General features: G+C 37.3%; 1 protein-coding gene across 1 annotated transcript; it reads right to left on the reverse strand.

Annotated features, from left to right (window-relative positions):
- Nucleotides 1-1,277: 1,277 nt before the first annotated feature.
- LOC132064107 (elongation factor G-2, mitochondrial) lies at nucleotides 1,278-16,189 on the reverse strand. Its single transcript, XM_059456985.1, has 20 exons — nucleotides 15,644-16,189; nucleotides 13,894-14,115; nucleotides 13,122-13,243; nucleotides 12,888-13,038; nucleotides 12,151-12,222; nucleotides 11,159-11,254; nucleotides 10,975-11,063; nucleotides 10,820-10,886; nucleotides 9,773-9,811; nucleotides 9,492-9,552; nucleotides 9,284-9,393; nucleotides 9,114-9,188; nucleotides 8,943-9,011; nucleotides 8,737-8,858; nucleotides 5,211-5,336; nucleotides 4,862-4,982; nucleotides 4,590-4,690; nucleotides 4,423-4,483; nucleotides 2,129-2,182; nucleotides 1,278-1,642 (listed from the first exon to the last, which is right to left on the reverse strand). Exons 1-20 carry the CDS (start codon nucleotides 16,067-16,069, stop codon nucleotides 1,541-1,543), a joined length of 2,286 nt encoding a protein of 761 aa, XP_059312968.1. The 5' UTR covers nucleotides 16,070-16,189; the 3' UTR covers nucleotides 1,278-1,540.
- Nucleotides 16,190-17,352: the final 1,163 nt, after the last annotated feature.

Consider the following 17,352-nt stretch of genomic DNA (forward strand, 5'->3'; position numbering starts at 1 on the left):
CTCCAATCCATATGTCACCTTGGGCATCCTCCCCTATTACTCTACCACACTTATCTTCCTACCAGTCCCACGCCATTTTACCTCCTTCGAATCCCGGCAGTTTCCAAATAACTATAGACTCCGAGTCGTCGCCTCCTCACCATCCTCCTTTGTCGAGTCCAACCTCTCGCCCCATTAATCCTCCACAGACTTCTCCCATGACCTGCTCCATTCCCCCTACTCCAGTCCATATGGACCCTCCCCACAGCCTTCCATTTTGGTTCAACACCGCGAGTCCAGCCGTTCCATTAATTCTAATAATCCAGCCGAACGAACCCATCCAATGCAGCTACGTCCAGCTTCAAAACGACTCATTAATGTTTCTTAAAGGATGTGTAAAATAAAAAAGCAACATAACTTGAGACGAAGGGAGTAATACTTTCTCCGATTCTCGATAAGTCATGTTTTAACTAAACTAATTTCCAAAGAGGTGACGTTTTAGCCAAACAATTTCGTCCCAGAGTGGTGGTGTTTTAGGAAATCAAGAAGGCATTCATTATTTTATTTTTCTAAATATACGCTGGCACCAATAAATGATCCATACATTATCCTAAACACTAAGCAGAGATAAAAGGATATTTCAGTCACTTATAAATGTTATTAAATGATTTTCTTCATAGGGTGTACCAAAACAGCCAGAGAAAGTCCTACTTACTGCATTTTTATGTCCGAAACTCCCATTAACCATCCTCCCAAATTTCTCTGCTAAAAATAGGAAACTCAAAATTATGTCAACCTTGTAAGCTACACTTAAAGGGCGTAACCAACGGTAGGGGCGTAACCAACGGTAGGTTCTTACCCTATCCCCGACATTGTTCTCCGACGATGTCCCCCGGGCAAAAGGAGCCACCATTCTCTTTCTTTCTTCTTCCGATCAGGACAAGTACGTCAAACTTGAGTAGTAACTTCTATTAAGATGTGGTGGCTCTTACATCAAACTCTTTATTGCTAAATTCCTCCTAGTTTGATTCCCAACCTTCAACTAGAACTCACTTCGCCTCTGATTAGTGTCTGACAATCATTTGCTTCAACCCAAAGTCTAAGCAGACTCTGCTTCACCAGGAGAACAATTGACAGGGGTGGGGTAGGGCGCGGGGGGAGGGGGGGTCCGATGGATAAAAACCCCATTTAGCACAACCTCCTCTTTCTACACCCTTGGCAGCTATTCATAACATAGATTGAGAATCCATAAAAATAGGTATTGATACCTTTAAGGGTATTCCTTTGAGAAAATGGAGGAATCCGTGTAAATTTACGGTTCACTATGTTGTATAAACCTCTCAAACTGCACTGTTTAATCCTTTCAAGGGGATACACAACTTGTATGTATATAAGCACTTATTTGTATACATCATGGAATGTTACTATTTTATTCAGCATATCAAAATTGACTGACCAGTTCTGGTCCTAATGATATCACAACATTGCCCACCCAAGCAGACAAAATTTATAAAAATAATTGGACAGGATGCAAGTGCAGGAGCTTCAAAACACCATCCTTTCAACTTTCTTTGCTGGCCTTGTATGTGTTAACCAGTTGCGTTTGCACATCACCTGAAACTGGTGCATGCTCTCTGTATTCCATTGTAAATTCACCTTTCCCCTGCGTGAAACAAAAAAAATGATCAATTTGTCACTGAATTTCACTAAGCAAAGAGAGCACAGAGGTTGGTATCACAAATTTCTCACTATGCATTTTACGAATAATTAGGAAAAAAGGAAAAGAAAACGAAGTTAGAGGAGAGGAATAAATTTGTTTTTGATTTAATAGAAAGAAAAGGAAAGAATGTTTGAAACTTCACATTAGCACCTTAATGACACATTTTTCTACTAATAATAAGCCTTGTGTCTGAGAATTATAAAAGCTTCATCAGAACGTGTTCACTTTTTTTAGGTTTCCACCCACTTGCATAATTTTTTTTTTTAATATTGTTCATTACGTTTATTCATCACTTTTCTCTCCTTCTGCCTTCCTTTCACTCCCTACAATAAATCCAAAGGCTAAAAAAATTGAAATCACCCCCATCCTTTTCTCTCCCTTTCTTCGATAAAAGAGCTTTGTTGAGGAAATGGAAATGAAATTACTGACCTGTGTCATTGATCTTAGAGATGTTGAGTACCCAAACATCATGTTGAGAGGGACCTGAGAAACAAATAGTATTACCTCAGCTCTCAGGAGACAGAAATGAGTTACTCATGTCATAATACTTTCAGAATAAATGCATGTCATAATACTTTCAGAATAAATGCATACTATTCCAAGGCAGAAAGAAATCAAGAAAATGATGTTTTCCTTGGTCCCTTACAAGCCATGTAAATTAGCAATTATTGTGTCTCAGTCTCAAAACAGCAAAATCACATGCAAGTAACATGCTCTTGAAGTTCCACTCATCTACATGAAAACAATTTCTCATACCTATTGCCTCTTCCTTACAAGAAACTAATCAGTTTCAGAGACTGTTTTGTTAAGGTATTAATTATTAGATAGATACACAAAAAATATGCATGATAAATCTTTCTTACACGACTGTCACACATACTTGAAAGCTATAATAAATATTGTTGGAATGTCGAAAGCCTTTTATGTCACCAGGGGTTTAAACCTGAATTTTAGCTGATAGCCAACTTGTTTCCGGTGTGGCACTTGGGTAAAAGAATATTGCTTTCAGCATCAAATTGTGATTTGCCCCAGGGCTTTTGTTCAACATCCAAGACACTACAAGTCAGGATGCATCGTAGGCCCACGTAACAAATTTGCAACCTGGTTATTGCACCAAGTCTGGTATTTAAGTTGACGAGAGTGGACGGACACCCTTTATCCACCGAGTTCCAATGCTAAAATAAATGATTTTTCCACCATAATTTTTTTTTAAAAAAAGTATGTTCCATTGTTCAAGGAAGCTGACCATGACAATATAACATGTGAATAGAAAGTCTAGCCCGTTTGGACAATACTTGGTTGAAGTTGCTTGAAGTTAAAAAAAAGGTATTGGAAGTTTTTCTTTTTAGTAAGGTAAGGTTTATCATTAAATTACCATGATGATACTAAATGGATACAAAAGACCCGCAGGGGATGGCCATGCAGTATGTCACATCTTTCTTCCAAGTAAATCTACAATATCCATATAATTGCTAGGACTATCCACCATACAACATTAACTCCAGAAATATAAATTTTGGAGGCATTTATCCTTGATTCTGGAGATATGATTCTTCTATTTTCAAAACATATCTTGTTTCTCTCTAGCCAAATGGTCCAGAATACACATAGGTATGGTTCTCCAATCTTCAGATCTGTTATTGGAAGTTGAACTTGTGTTTGGACATGAATTGCTCTTGGAAGTTGTATAATGGACAAAATTGTATAACAAACATTGATTTGGAAATATTAAATTATTTACGTCCAAACGCCTACTTAAGACTTCAAAGAGAATGATGAACAGGGAATTGAGTGTGTACATAATTTCTAGACCCTAGTGTAGTTTAGTATTTCTTTTGTTTCTTCATTCAGTAAGGAGAAACCAACCATAAAAAGCACAATTTTTCTGCAACTTATAACTCATGCACAATCCCCCTAAAGCTGAATATGTATTGTTCCCATATCCAAAACATTTGTATCAAAGAAAATAGCGGTCAACATTGTGGAGTTCCATAAATTGCAAGAGTATTCATGGAGGTAAAGCAGAGAGCAAGCTAGGCATAAGAAAGTGTGTAAATTTTGTATACCGTCAGTGTAAACAACTTGCTAGACCATCAGGTCATTCCAAAGGATATCTACGAGCCTCAAATGTAGGCTTTGGATCTTGAAAATAAGACATTTAACCTTTTACAACAAGTAAAGATGACCTGATGGTGTATAATTATTTACACTGACGGTGCATATTACTTAAAGTCTAAGAAAAAACAGAGGCATGTCAGCTGAAGTTTCTCGACTGTAGCACCATCGAACTGGCAAAAAGGTAGAAATCTTTTAAAGAAAAAGCAACTAGAATGAAATCAGATAGGGCAGTAGGGAAAAAGAAAGAAGTCAATCATAATGATAAAGTTAAACTATGATGACCAAGTGCCACACACGCCTTGTGACACCTGTGCCCAGAAAGTCAGAAACTACTACAAGAAGCCCCAACACAAGCAAGGAGAACATGCATTACTACCAATTTTAATAGCCACTTCTGGACCTAAAAAATGCATGAACAATTGATTTCTGTAGCTGTATTCGCCTATTCGGAAGTGGTTTTTCTATAACGGCATGAAGTCATCCAAACAGAATAAAGAAAGAGAGGATGGAGAACAGTATATAAGCAGCAATATATATACTAACAGCAACAGGCACCAGAAATCAATTCTAAATACAGCTGAAAGAGCAAAGAATGATAGACATACAGTGGCAGTAATTACAGAGTCATCTCCTTCCTGGTCATTGCCGATTATGACACCTTTCCTCCTGTGATATTAAGAGAACAAGAAAAAGAAGTGGTTAAAAAGCATAAACCACATTCTCAAATCTCAATAACACACACTCCTAGAAAGAACTCAAAAATATTACTCACTTATTGATATCCCCAGTAACAGTGCCCTGAAATTCTGTTGGCACTTTTATATCCACCAGCATCACAGGTTCTAAAATGATAGGCTTTGCCGCATCATAACACTGTTTTGCAATGAAATTAGTGATAAACATGAGCAACCATAAAATCACTGCAAGCATAGGCAACTTAGATAAAGCACACCAAGCTGAAAAAAGAGAGAAAGGGCGGGAAGTTGGAGGTACAAACAAGCATAACAGAAAATTGTCTATCGATCAGTAGGATGAATGTGTTACCTTTCTAAAGGCATAAATAGAAGCTAATTTGAACGCAAGTTCACTTGAATCAACATTGTGTGCGGCACCATCCGTCAAAACAACACGGATATTTTCAACTGGATGACCAATTAGAGAACCCCTGGTGCACAGGAAGATCCAGATTTTTGTCAATCAAAAACACCTAAAGGGAACTAGTACAGCATGTCATGACCAAGTCTCCACTGATGCGTCGACTAAGCTTTGATAGGTCACAAGCAATTATATAATAACAGTACCGGCTAGATTCTTGACTTGAGGAAAAAGCAGCAGATGTATCTAAGAATCTCCAGGCAAGTCATAATTCGAAACTAGGGGGAAAAAAACTTACGAATTGGCAGCCTCCCTGAAACCCTTTTCAATTGCAGGGACATAGTTTGACGGTATAGCTTGTCCTACAAGCATGTTGTCAAATTCAAACTTACTGCCTGACCCTGGTTCAAGAGGTTCAATATACCTGTGGGAAACAACACATTGCGGAAACATGAATATTAGTAATGCCACAAAAATGAATAATGAAAATATAATCGGCTAATTCCCGCTCCCAACCCAACTATCTTAGAGTCAAATAACACACTCTTGTTTAGCCCAGATTTAATGGAGGTCAATGTTGAACTACTACTACTGTAAGCATTCTAGATTACAATCTAAGCTAGAAGGGGAGCTCTGTTGTGTGTGTGTGTGTGCGCGCGCGCGCGCTTGTTTTTTTTGTTTTTTTGTGGGGGGCGGGGTGTTAACGTAGTTTAGGTTACAAGATTTAGAGTATTCTGTCAGGGAGGCTGCAATTGGCTCACGTCAAATTATTAGAAGAAAATGAGGCAAGGCATAATTACAACCATAAAGAAAATGGATCTTGGGTGCAACAGTGGCTGACAACTTGTCTCCTCAAGGGTGGGACATTCCTTTATAAGACACTTGTTGGGAAGTGGAGAGAGTGGCTGAGCTGCTACAAGTAAGTGAATTTAAAGGAAATACCCCATATCCTGACACAATAAGGTGGAAACAGGATATTGATGGCAGATTCTCAGTGTATGGCTGTACAAAAAGGAAGTGATGGAGCAGCCAGGCTGTAAGTATAGGCCCTTGGGAACAGGTTTAGGAAAGTATGGCTCCAAACCAAAGTAAAATGTTTTACATGGCTGGCGGTCAGAAGAGCTTGCCTTACCCAGGAAATTCTACGACAGAGAGGATTCCAGATAGTAATGAGGCAGAGGAAACGAACAGCCACTTGTTCTTACATTGCAAAGTAACTACACAGATTCGGGACAATAGCATCCACTTAGCCTCACAGAAACTAAGTGGACAATGCCAGAGCATACAGCAGATTTCCTAAGCTGCTGGATCAGGAGAGGAGGAAGCAAGAGTCAAAAGAAGTGGTGGAGAATAATTCCACCCTGTATATGGTGGACAGTGTGGAAAGCGAGAAACATTAGATGTTTTAAAGATAGTTTTACTTCCATCCAGAAAATCAAATGGAACTGTATTATAGCCTTTTATTTTTGGTGTAAAGAGGAATGTGTAGAAGAAGCTGACCAGTTCATTGATCTTTTACGATCCTTGTAATCAATTTTTGCTTTATGGTTTTGGTCCACAATTTTTAAGGTCTCCAGCATGTCCTTAATGCTACAATTTTACCAGTTTCAAATCTTGGGCCTAACTCAACTCTAGAACCTGGCTCCTGACATGAGGATTGCCCAAGATCATATAAGAGACAACAATTCATTCTCTCGACCAATGTGGAAGATTCTAAAACCCACTCATACTCAGGGATGGACATATGGAGCATGGACTATGTACACAGGAACCCAACATTGGGTAAACAAAGAACAGAGATTGTTTCCACGTGAAGAACATGGATCTTGGCCTTACTCAACTCCAAAAACTAGCTTATGAGCTGCGGATCAAGACCATCTGAGACAATGGTTAATTCCCTCAACCGGTATAGGACGCCCAGAATTGGATATCTGGTGATTGGACAATATACATTGATGCCCAACATTGTGTAAGCAAAGAATAGGGATAAGCTTGGCTTCCCTGCTGTTTTGTCACAAACCAAACAAAACTAATTAACTCCATGATCTAGCACTAAAGAGTAAATATGATACCAAACATTTCATGGAAACTCTCAGGCACTAATTAGTAAGAATTTGGATTGGAAAAGATGGCCAGAAAGGTACAGGAAAGTTGGATATCATATTACTAGCATTAGCTCTCTCTATTCTACTTGCCCATCATTTAATACAACAACAACATACCCAGTGAAATCCTACAAAGTGGGGTCTGGGGAGGGTAGAGTGTACGCAGACCTTATCCCTACCTTGGGAGGTAGAGAGGTTGTTTCCGGTAGACCCTCAACATAAGGACAAGCAATTCAAAGCAGTATGAAAAAAAAAAAAAAAAAAAAAACGGAAACGAATATACTATGGCAACATACTACAAAAAGCATGATAGAGTAGTAACAACCACAAAAGAGGAGCATTAACAACCAGAAGGGAATACGATAATCAAAGAACAAGAAACAACAAATAGTAGCAAAAATCGAAGGGCAAGAAACAACAAGAGTAATACTACGACTACTAGTATGGAAGGACGATGCTCAACTACAGTCAAACCTCTCTATAACAGCATCGTTGGGTCCGAAATTTTTTTGGCTGTCATAGAGAATTGTTGTTATACACCTATATAAAAGCATTGACATTTAAATAATATTTCGTTGTTACAGGCAAAAAAGATGCATAAAATCTAATTTTCATTTTTAATTGCCAAATTCTAAGCTTAATCACTTTGTATAACGAAAAAAAATCGTTTAATTTAAAATATATATATTCATATGATATTTTTTTGTCATAAATAGTGAAATAAAGGATAAAATATTTGGTCAAAATCTCGAAACTATTATATGGGGGGTAATTTTACAAAGAGCGTCTTTGTTATAAAGTTAGTTGTTGTTGTTATAAGTGAAATGCTATTATAGAAATAATATTTCGTTGTTACAGGCAAAAAAGATGCATAAAATCTAATTTTCATTTTTAATTGCCAAATTCTAAGCTTAATCACTTTGTATAACGAAAAAAAATCGTTTAATTTAAAATATATATATTCATATGATATTTTTTTGTCATAAATAGTGAAATAAAGGATAAAATATTTGGTCAAAATCTCGAAACTATTATATGGGGGGTAATTTTACAAAGAGCGTACTGTTATAAAGTTAGTTGTTGTTGTTATAAGTGAAATGCTATTATAGAGAAGTAAAATATAACATAAAAAATCGGTTCCGGAAAAAACTTGGCTAATATAGAGAGGTGTTATATGCGAGAGCCATTATAGAGAGGTCTGACTGTACCTACTAACCTTCTACTCTAACTTGTGTCCTCCATAACCTCCTATCTAAGATCATGTCCTCGGTAAGCTGAAAGCACGCCATGTCTTGTCTAATCACCACTCCCCAATACTTCTTCCACCTACCCCTACTCCACCTCTCCTGAAACTGTCCATAGCCAACCTCTCACCCCTACTCACTGGGCCATCCGTGCATCTCCCCTTCATATGCCCAAACCATCTTACCCTCGCTTCCCGCATCTTGTCCTCCACTGAGGTCACTGCCACTTTCTCTCAGATATCATCGTTTCTAATCTTATCTCTCCTAGTATGCCCACACATCCATTGTAGCATCCTGATTTCTGCAACTTTCATATTTTGAACGTGAGAGTTCTTGACTGGCCAACACTCCGCCTCACACTTCCCATCATTTAATAATGGTAATTATTTCATAGGCACTTTTTAAGTTTTAAGTTGCACGCGATAAGCAAATATAGCAAAAGGTAATAGCCGAAATGATATACACCTATACTTACCCAATTACTCTACCATATTGACCTTGCCCACCACTTTGCTTCTTGTGTAGATAATCAAAATCTGCTCGCTTAGTGATGGTTTCCCTGAAGTTTACTCGAGGCTTTCCAACCTGAGCTTCAACCTTAACAAACAAAGAGAGAGTAAGAAAAGAATCAAACAAACGATGATACCCAAAGAGTGACTATCCTTGAAAATAAGGATGAACCTTATATTCTCTCCGGATGCGCTCAACATATATGTCCAGATGCAGCTCCCCCATGCCAGATATGATTGTCTGCTCAGGAAACCATTGAGATGTTCACGGATTCTCCCCATAAAGATCAATAATTCACATAACATTCAAAATATGGAGCCCCCTGGGGTAAATAAAACATACCTCACCACTCTCAGCATCTAAACCCACACGAAATGTAGGATCCTCTTTCTGAAAGCGGTTCAATGCTTTTGAAAACTGCCAACCAAACAGAGACAATAATTATAAGAGGCTCAAAGAACAATAGCAAAGAGTGCACACCTTGTAGATCCAACAGAACAACAGGTACTCACTTGTCCACCAGAATCTTTAGAAACCGGTGAAACAGCTAATGACATCACTGGTTCAGGGACATTCATAGAAGTCATGGTGTATTTGACAGATCCGTCAGTAAAAGTATCCCCTGCAAATGGATCAGAACTAAGCATCAAAATACATCACAATGAAAAGATCTCTGCTTTTTCTCATTAAGTCAACTTAGGCTAGAGATTAGGATGTTACCTGAAGCACAATCTACACCAAACACAGCAACTATCTGCCCAGCATGAGCCTCTTGGATATCCTATTATTAGAGTTGATATACGCTCCTCAGAGATAAGAAAGATGGGCAATCTAGAAATACTGATAATGCAGGGAAAAGATTCCTTTTTTCCCTTCTAAAATCTCTCAAAAATTCCTCCAAGGTTCATTCAATTAAAGAGTAACACAATATCATACTGTCCCAACATAATCAGATTTGTATCTAATCAAAAGGTCAAAAGGGTAAGGTGTGGAAGACAAACCTCCATCTCATTTGAATGCATTCTCACCAAACGAGGAATCTACAAAAAAAAAATAAGTTGAACCTGGGGTCATAACAGCAGAATAACAACTAGACTAATTTTGCCAATAGAATGCAATAACGACGAGCACATTCCACAAAAAAGGATCACACATCCACGATTGAGTGGGTGAATCAAAAAAAGACCTACATAGGTTAGCAAACGATGTTGGTATCTACATCATAAGGTAGAGAACAGTTCTCTTCAAATAAGTTTCCCCTTGCAAAAGTTCTTTAACAAATCTTAACTTCTAACTTCCCTTTGAACTCTCAGCCATTCAACCAGCCCCAAAACCAAAGGATCTCATATTCTGGGGGTAGAACTTAACAATAAAAAATTTGGGGTATGTAGATCCACAAGTATTTTTGCAAGTTCACATCTTTTTTAACCTAATACCTTTGCTGAGGCCATATCTTAACCCAATTGTGGCTTGCTACCTGGATTGCGAGCAGTTCACTAATATTTTGCACAAATTAACTTTCAGTAAAAACCAATGGAACGAATTCGTGAACAAGCATAGCGAAAATACGATTCTCTTTGTCAAAAAGCGGAAAAAACATTCACAGAATAGACTGTAACAAGAAAAAAAATTTAAATTCAATAAGAATAGACATGTTCAGAATAGAGTACACATCACATGAACTGACAACAAAACCAAGAAAAAGCAGGGTGTTTCATAAACCTGTGAATTTAGTAAACATGAATGCAACCATGAAAACATCCTAATTTTTATATAATAACAATTCCACCTCAATCCAAACATCGGTTATTAATATCCAAAAATATTCATTCCAGTAGACACCAAACATTCAAGTGGTGAAACTATGAACTATCAACACAAATATACACTTCAGATTTATAGAGATCGTCATGAGCAATTATTTACGTTGATTTAAAATTCTTAAAACCAGCATATGGTCAAAGGCTGCATTCAGATGCTAAACTGACACGAGATATGTTGGTTCAAATGAGCTGCTTCCATATCAGAAAGATGGGAGATGAAATCACCTTAATCTTCTTTCCCGTGTTCACGTTGATTATAAAATCGCCCTTCCGGATGACACCTTCATAGATTCTTTGATGAAAGATTATGTTAAAAATGTGTGGTCCTAGCTAAGTGCACATCCGGAGAAAACAGTTGCACAAGAAATAAGTTTATATACCTTAAATAGGTCAATTGACCAAAACGCCCTTCCTCTAATTTAAATGCCAAGGCAACCAAAGGGCCAGAAGGGTTTCCAGTTAATGTAACCTAGCAACAAATGAGCACAATGAGGCTTTAGACTCCACCTGTACATGGAGAAAAGAATAAGATAAGAACTCAACCAAAAAATATTATCAACTAACCTTCTCCTCATCCTTTGTTTGATCCAAAGCATAGTTGCTAACTTCAACTGGACAAGGCAAATAACTGAGAACGCCATCAAGAAGTGTTTGAACTCCCTGTTTAGCACAAAATAACAGAAAGCATAGATAAAAAACTGCAACCACTGAAGCATAATGGAATTATACACTTAACGTCATTTGAAAAACAAGGACGGGATCAGGCATATTGTGCCAAATCAAGCATCAGCAAAGAAAATATAGTCAAGCAAAAAAAAAAGGATAAGTTAGCACGTCAAGTATGAGAACAGAAAGCAAGCATGAACCTAGATATACAGCAGTAGAATAAAAAACCATGAGTAAGGAGATAAAGTTTCACAACAAAACAGGTAGGCAGACACAAGTGTGTATTGAAAAGATTTAGTGAAAAACGAAAAGGATGGACACCAAGTACTGATTGCTTCACAGTTGTAATCATTAAGGATTCAATCTCGAGAAGAATATAAACATGGTCACAGCCAATTGTCAGAATACGTCTGCCTTCCATTTTTCTCAGCTCTAAAAGGATCACACTGCAATTGTGAGAAATTTGATCCAGGTTCAAATGATTAACCTTGATGAAAGATAACAAAGTTTTTCAAAAGCCCAATAGATATTAATATTCAATTTGGCAAGGTTGACCTAAACAAAAGGGCAATTGTGAGAAATTTGATCCAGGTTCAAATGATTAACCTTGATGAAAGATAACAAAAATTTTCAAAAGCCCAATAGATATTAATATTCAATTGGCGAGGTTTGACTTAAACAAAAGGAAGTCGTCATTTCTCAGTTATTTCTAGAAGAAAAATTACACCATAGACCTCGTGCATTCAGCTTGGAAAAAATAATAATAATTCAGGTAAAACTTATGCAACTCAAGTGTTTTACAGGTAAAACAAAAGCCCAACATATAGCCAATATAAATTTTAGAACAAAATTTTGTATTCCATATTAAGTTAACCAGTGAAGAAAAGCACCTTGTTCTTGAAAGCACTACCCATAAAAAAAGGAACAAACTTCCGTGCTATTGTCGCTCTCCTTATGGCTGCCTGATGAACACACAGAAAATTACAGAAACAGGGTAAGGAAGAATGGATGTCCCAAGAGATAGAGATTACCTAGATAAAGTCAGTAGTCAAAGATCCATAACAGCACATTACCTTACCAATATCAAGTACTGCAATATTTATTGTGTTAACAGTAGACATAATGCAGGGTAAGCACTTTGTCATAGTCCATGTTAAAAGATCAATAGGTTTAGCATATAGTTGTGCATTCGCAACCAATTGACCTGGTTGGGGTAATTAATCTGTCCACCACTAAAGAATATCAACTCCAATCCTATGCCCACACAAATAACATGGAGCACAGAAAAGAACATTATGCAAAAACAGAGGAGCTGTCCTTTCAAATAATCACCGAATCTCCCTCATTGTGCTTGCTCAATTGAAAACCCACCAAGCATTCAATTGCTATAGTCCCACAATCTACAATGACTACGTTAAGTTTGCAAGTTTGGCTCAATAATTGAAATTGGGTATCTATATGCTACCCGCTGCATCCCGATGGTATACAAGATATAAAAATCTACTACTTGAAAAAGAAACACTAGTGTCTTAAACAGAATGTAGATTTCTCAAAGTAACAATGGGAGAACACCCCACGGCAAGGTTATAATTTCCTTGTAAACAAGGTTGAGTAATTGTGTACATACCTCAAGATCAGCAGGTGATATAGGCTCATCGTTCAGAAATGCTTCAGCAAGCTTATCATCAACCTCAGAGACTGCTTCAATTAGCTCTCGCCGCTTCTCAGAAGCAATTGCTTCCATATTAACAGGAATATCTTCTGTGACAATCTTCTCACTGCAAAAGCCAAAAATGAATACGAGCCAGGTAGAGCAATGTACTATCATAACTAACCAAACATCTTTAAGCTAGACACGGACCCACTGGAACCATGGAAATAGTAAGCTTTTGACTGCACGAGATCAATAAGACCCTTGAAGTCATCTTCTAACCCAATCGGAACTTGCACAGCAGCACTGTGGTGCCGAAGCTTTGCTCTTGCCTGTGTGGGAAGGAAACAGAATGACTGTAACATATTGTATTCACAGTTTCAAAGTGCTAGACTGTTACTGAGAATTCACATAACAAAGTTCTAGAGGAAAGCGGCAAAGCAAGAGATAATATCAATGATAACAATATCCGGAGCAGAATATAAGCAAAAGCATTTAAGAAAAGTCCCATAACAATAATAAGTGCTCCCTGCCAAAGAATCCAGGCAAAACACACAAGAAGTGAGGTACAGTGAATCAAGTAGCAGATGTTTCTAACAAAGACAATATTTCTGAACCCCAACCTAACTCTTCCAATTTTCTATATTGACAGACATAAAGGCTCCCAGTTAACTGCAGAACTATGAATGCTGATTCCTAGCATGAACACTGCCCGAACACACCAACTTCCTCATCTTCGTTGATTTTTAGAGGTCTAATGATTTGACACTCAAATAAAATTATTCCTTTTTAGTTCCTTCACGTATGATGACAATGAACTTGGCTGCTTGCAGTTTCTTGGTAGTACCAGGCAACAAGAGAAAGTGTCGCCTGGTAGCAAAGCAGCAAAATAAAGGGAAACACTATTTAACTTATTTAAAAGGAAAAAGAATTTGAATTAAACTCTAGAAGTGTACTAGGCCTTCAATGATACATAACTGACCTGGTTAAGAACTTTCCATGGGTCAGCCCCCATCCGATCAAGTTTATTAATAAAAGCAAGTCTTGGGACTTCATATCTTCTCATTTGCCTATCAACAGTAATAGACTGACTTTGCACACCACCAACACTACAAAGGACGAGAATGGCACCATCAAGGACACGCAAGGCTCTTTCCACCTCAATTGTGAAATCAACGTGACCTGGCGTGTCAATAATGTTCACCTGCAACAAGCAGAAATAAAGAACTGGAACCTCAATATTTTTTCTAATGACCAAACGACCGAGGATTATTACAATAGGCTTGCCTCAGAAAGAGAAAAAATCTGCAAGCAATATTATGATCATCTTTCCTAATGAAAGAACTTTAAAAAAAAAAAAAAGGAAACGAAAGCTATAACAATTTCATTCCAAATTCTTGTCGAGCAGAAAACAAAAATTCCTATCGAGCAGAAAACAAAAATTCTTATCTTTACAAAATAATAAAGGATCAATCAAAGGCTGGAAAATTAAACTTTCATATAACTGACATCTATTCCATGGCTGCTCCATGATCTATTAAAGCACAAATGCCAAACGAAATCTAATATGCTTCAGGATGTACTTTAGCAAGATTAACCCTTTAATTGAAATGTGGAGAAAGGTAAACGGATATCTGATTGTTGGGAATAATAGAACGGAAATAGACTTGACAAATCTTTCTTCAACAGAACCCTCAAATGCTATAAGCATATTCTTCACATTGCTTTGTATTAACTACCAACAAAATAATGACAGGAAACAATTTTCTTCGCATTTTCTTTTTACCTCCTTATAATCTGCAGGAATAAGAGGTGTTTCAAAGGCAAAAAGAAGCAGTTGCAGTCCGTGAAATATAGTTGTATGCACAACGTGCACTATTGGAAAGATGGAAATGTTGTGACGAATTTAGATGACATGCTAGACTGCTTAGGTTTCTAATGTAATCTACCCTGCATTTTCCTTGTACTTCCGCAGTATCATTTTGATACTGCTTTTTAATAAAACTTTACCTTATCAAAAAAATCTGCAGGCAATAACACCAACCAGCAAGAAGAGATTAAGAAATCCCATTGACCAATCAGATTGCTCTACATGACAGTAAGAATAACCCTAATGTATTGCCCCGGGGCTTTGGTCTAGTGGTACGACCGCAGCACTTGGTAAGGGCACGGCCCATGGCACAGGTTCGAACCTTGCCACAGACAAAATGATGGTATTTAAGTGGAGAAAGGTAGAGGGATTGGCCCATTATCCACAAAGTTTCGAACCATGCACCACCGGCCCTTGGCGATTCAATTTCAATAAATCAACAATTTCCCAGTTCTAATCGATTTTGTTCAAAACCCAGCAACAAAATAAAATGAGATTATTAATCAACAATGCTCAATCCCAAACTAGTTAGTTCGCTCCATTCAAACAAGAAAATAAACAAATGTAAACAATAATTTTGCAAAAGAAAAACTGCTGAGAGTAAAATACTCCCTCCATCCCAATTTAATGTCTTACTTTCCTTTTTGGTCTATCCCAAAAAGACTGTATCTTTCTATATTTAGTAAGTTATCCAATTCCAAAATTCTACAAGGCAAGCTTAAGAACTACACACATCTTTAATTTAAGAAAGTCTCCCTTTATTTCTTAAACTCCATGCCCAGTCAAACTAAGACACTTAAATTGAAATGGAGGGAGTAGTAACAAACATTTAATGGGTCAGTAAAGAATATATTTTTCTTACCTGGTAGTCTTTCCAGGTGCAGTAAGTAGCAGCAGACTGAATAGTAATCCCTTTTTCTCTTTCCAAATCCATAGAATCCATCTTAGCACCAACTCCGTCTTTACCTCTAACTTCATGGATCTCATGGATCCGACCCGTATAAAACAGTACCCGCTCCGTCAATGTAGTCTTACCCGAATCAATATGTGCTGATATCCCAATATTCCTCACTTTCTCCAACGACTCTCTCCATACAGCCTCTTTCTCTTCTCTAACCCTAGCGGTTGCATTGCTGGCGGCGGCGTAGTGGCGGCAGAGATGGAAGTTTCCGGCGAGTAAGGCGGCGCGTGGGTGGTGAGGGTTTGACGGGGTTGAGGTTTTGGTGGTGGTGGAGGTGCAGAGGGTGTAGAATAAGCGCGTTGTAGAGGATCTAGCTGAACGAGCCATTTAGGGGGGTTTAGGGTTTTTGGTTAAACCCCTCACTGGGAATTTTGCTCCTCTTCTCCTGGAGAAGAAAATGTTTGGAGGGTTTTTTGGTAAAATGTTTTATGAGGAATGGAAACGGGTTGGTTTACTAAAACGGGTCAAATAGCTTACTAAAAATGTTACTACCGGCTCACGTGTGCTAAATATACAAGGGCGGGCATGGTAAGGTATTTAAAATTTCGGTACAGTAATTTTGATTTTTGGCTTGTAATATTATACCATTATCATACCGAATTAGTTTGGTATGGTTGGTTATTTTTAAGTTCAGTTTCGATATTTTGTGGTACGATAAATCGATAATTATAGTTTATTCGACTTCGATGTACATATACTCGTATTGTAGAGAACTATGACTTCAGCTATTAAATAAACGTCTGAATTATATCGTATTAACGTCTCACGCATTTAAAAATATTCAAAAGAAAGTACATACAATTCTCTTCATAAATCAATTATACAAAAAAGACATTTCAATCAAGATAGAATAGTCAAAGTTCGAACGTCTAAACAATTAATTTTGTACTAATACAAATCATATATTTGTTAGTATTACAATATTAATATATGTGAATTGTATATATACTTCGATACGGTATTCAGTATTTTCTTTATAAATACCGATACCGTAGCGAATAAAATTATTTAAAATGCATATCAAATAACATACCAAAAATCATAATACTTGTGGCGCAGTACATCTGAACTACTTCTCCATCTATGATCAAAGTTCAAATTTGGGTTCGAATTATGGATAATAAATCATCTTTAAAAAGGAATACTTTATTTTTAAAATTTGAATTAATGAAACTGTAAACATGGTATCTATTTAGATAGGCCCGAATGACCCCTTCTCATAATGAGAACGTATATAACCCTATTCCGGCCTGATCCGGTATGGAATGAACTTATAATCATGATATCGCCAAAAGAAATATCATATCTCAAGTGGAAAAAAACTACTTTGTGAATTATTATATCTTTTTATACATCACTTTCGAGTCCTTGCCACCCATATGTAAAATTTTACATCTCATGAGAGTACTCCACATAACTCACAATCCTAGCTATTTAGTGTGAAAAGATGAAAGACTAAGCCCCCGTTTGGCCACAAGAATTATTCGCTTTATTCCGGAATTTTTTTCACTTTTTTCCGGAATCAGCGTTTGGCCATGAGAATTCCGAATACAACTTGAAGTTGTATTTCGGAATACCAAAAACTTAAAAAACTTGTTTTTCAAAAAAAA

The sequence above is a fragment of the Lycium ferocissimum genome, chromosome 7 (assembly GCF_029784015.1).
Source record: "Lycium ferocissimum isolate CSIRO_LF1 chromosome 7, AGI_CSIRO_Lferr_CH_V1, whole genome shotgun sequence".
Taxonomy (NCBI): Eukaryota; Viridiplantae; Streptophyta; class Magnoliopsida; order Solanales; family Solanaceae; genus Lycium; species Lycium ferocissimum.

Excerpts from the sequence above, each read along its gene's own strand:
- LOC132064107 (XM_059456985.1), bottom strand. The coding sequence starts at position 16,069 with ATGGCTCGTTCAGCTAGATCCTCTACAACGCGCTTATTCTACACCCTC. Across the intron at positions 13,039-13,121 it reads TATTTCCATGGTTCCAGTGG|TGAGAAGATTGTCACAGAAG; the intron begins GTCCGTGTCTAG and ends TGGCTTTTGCAG. Across the intron at positions 9,012-9,113 it reads TAGATGCTGAGAGTGGTGAG|ACAATCATATCTGGCATGGG; the intron begins GTATGTTTTATT and ends TTTCCTGAGCAG.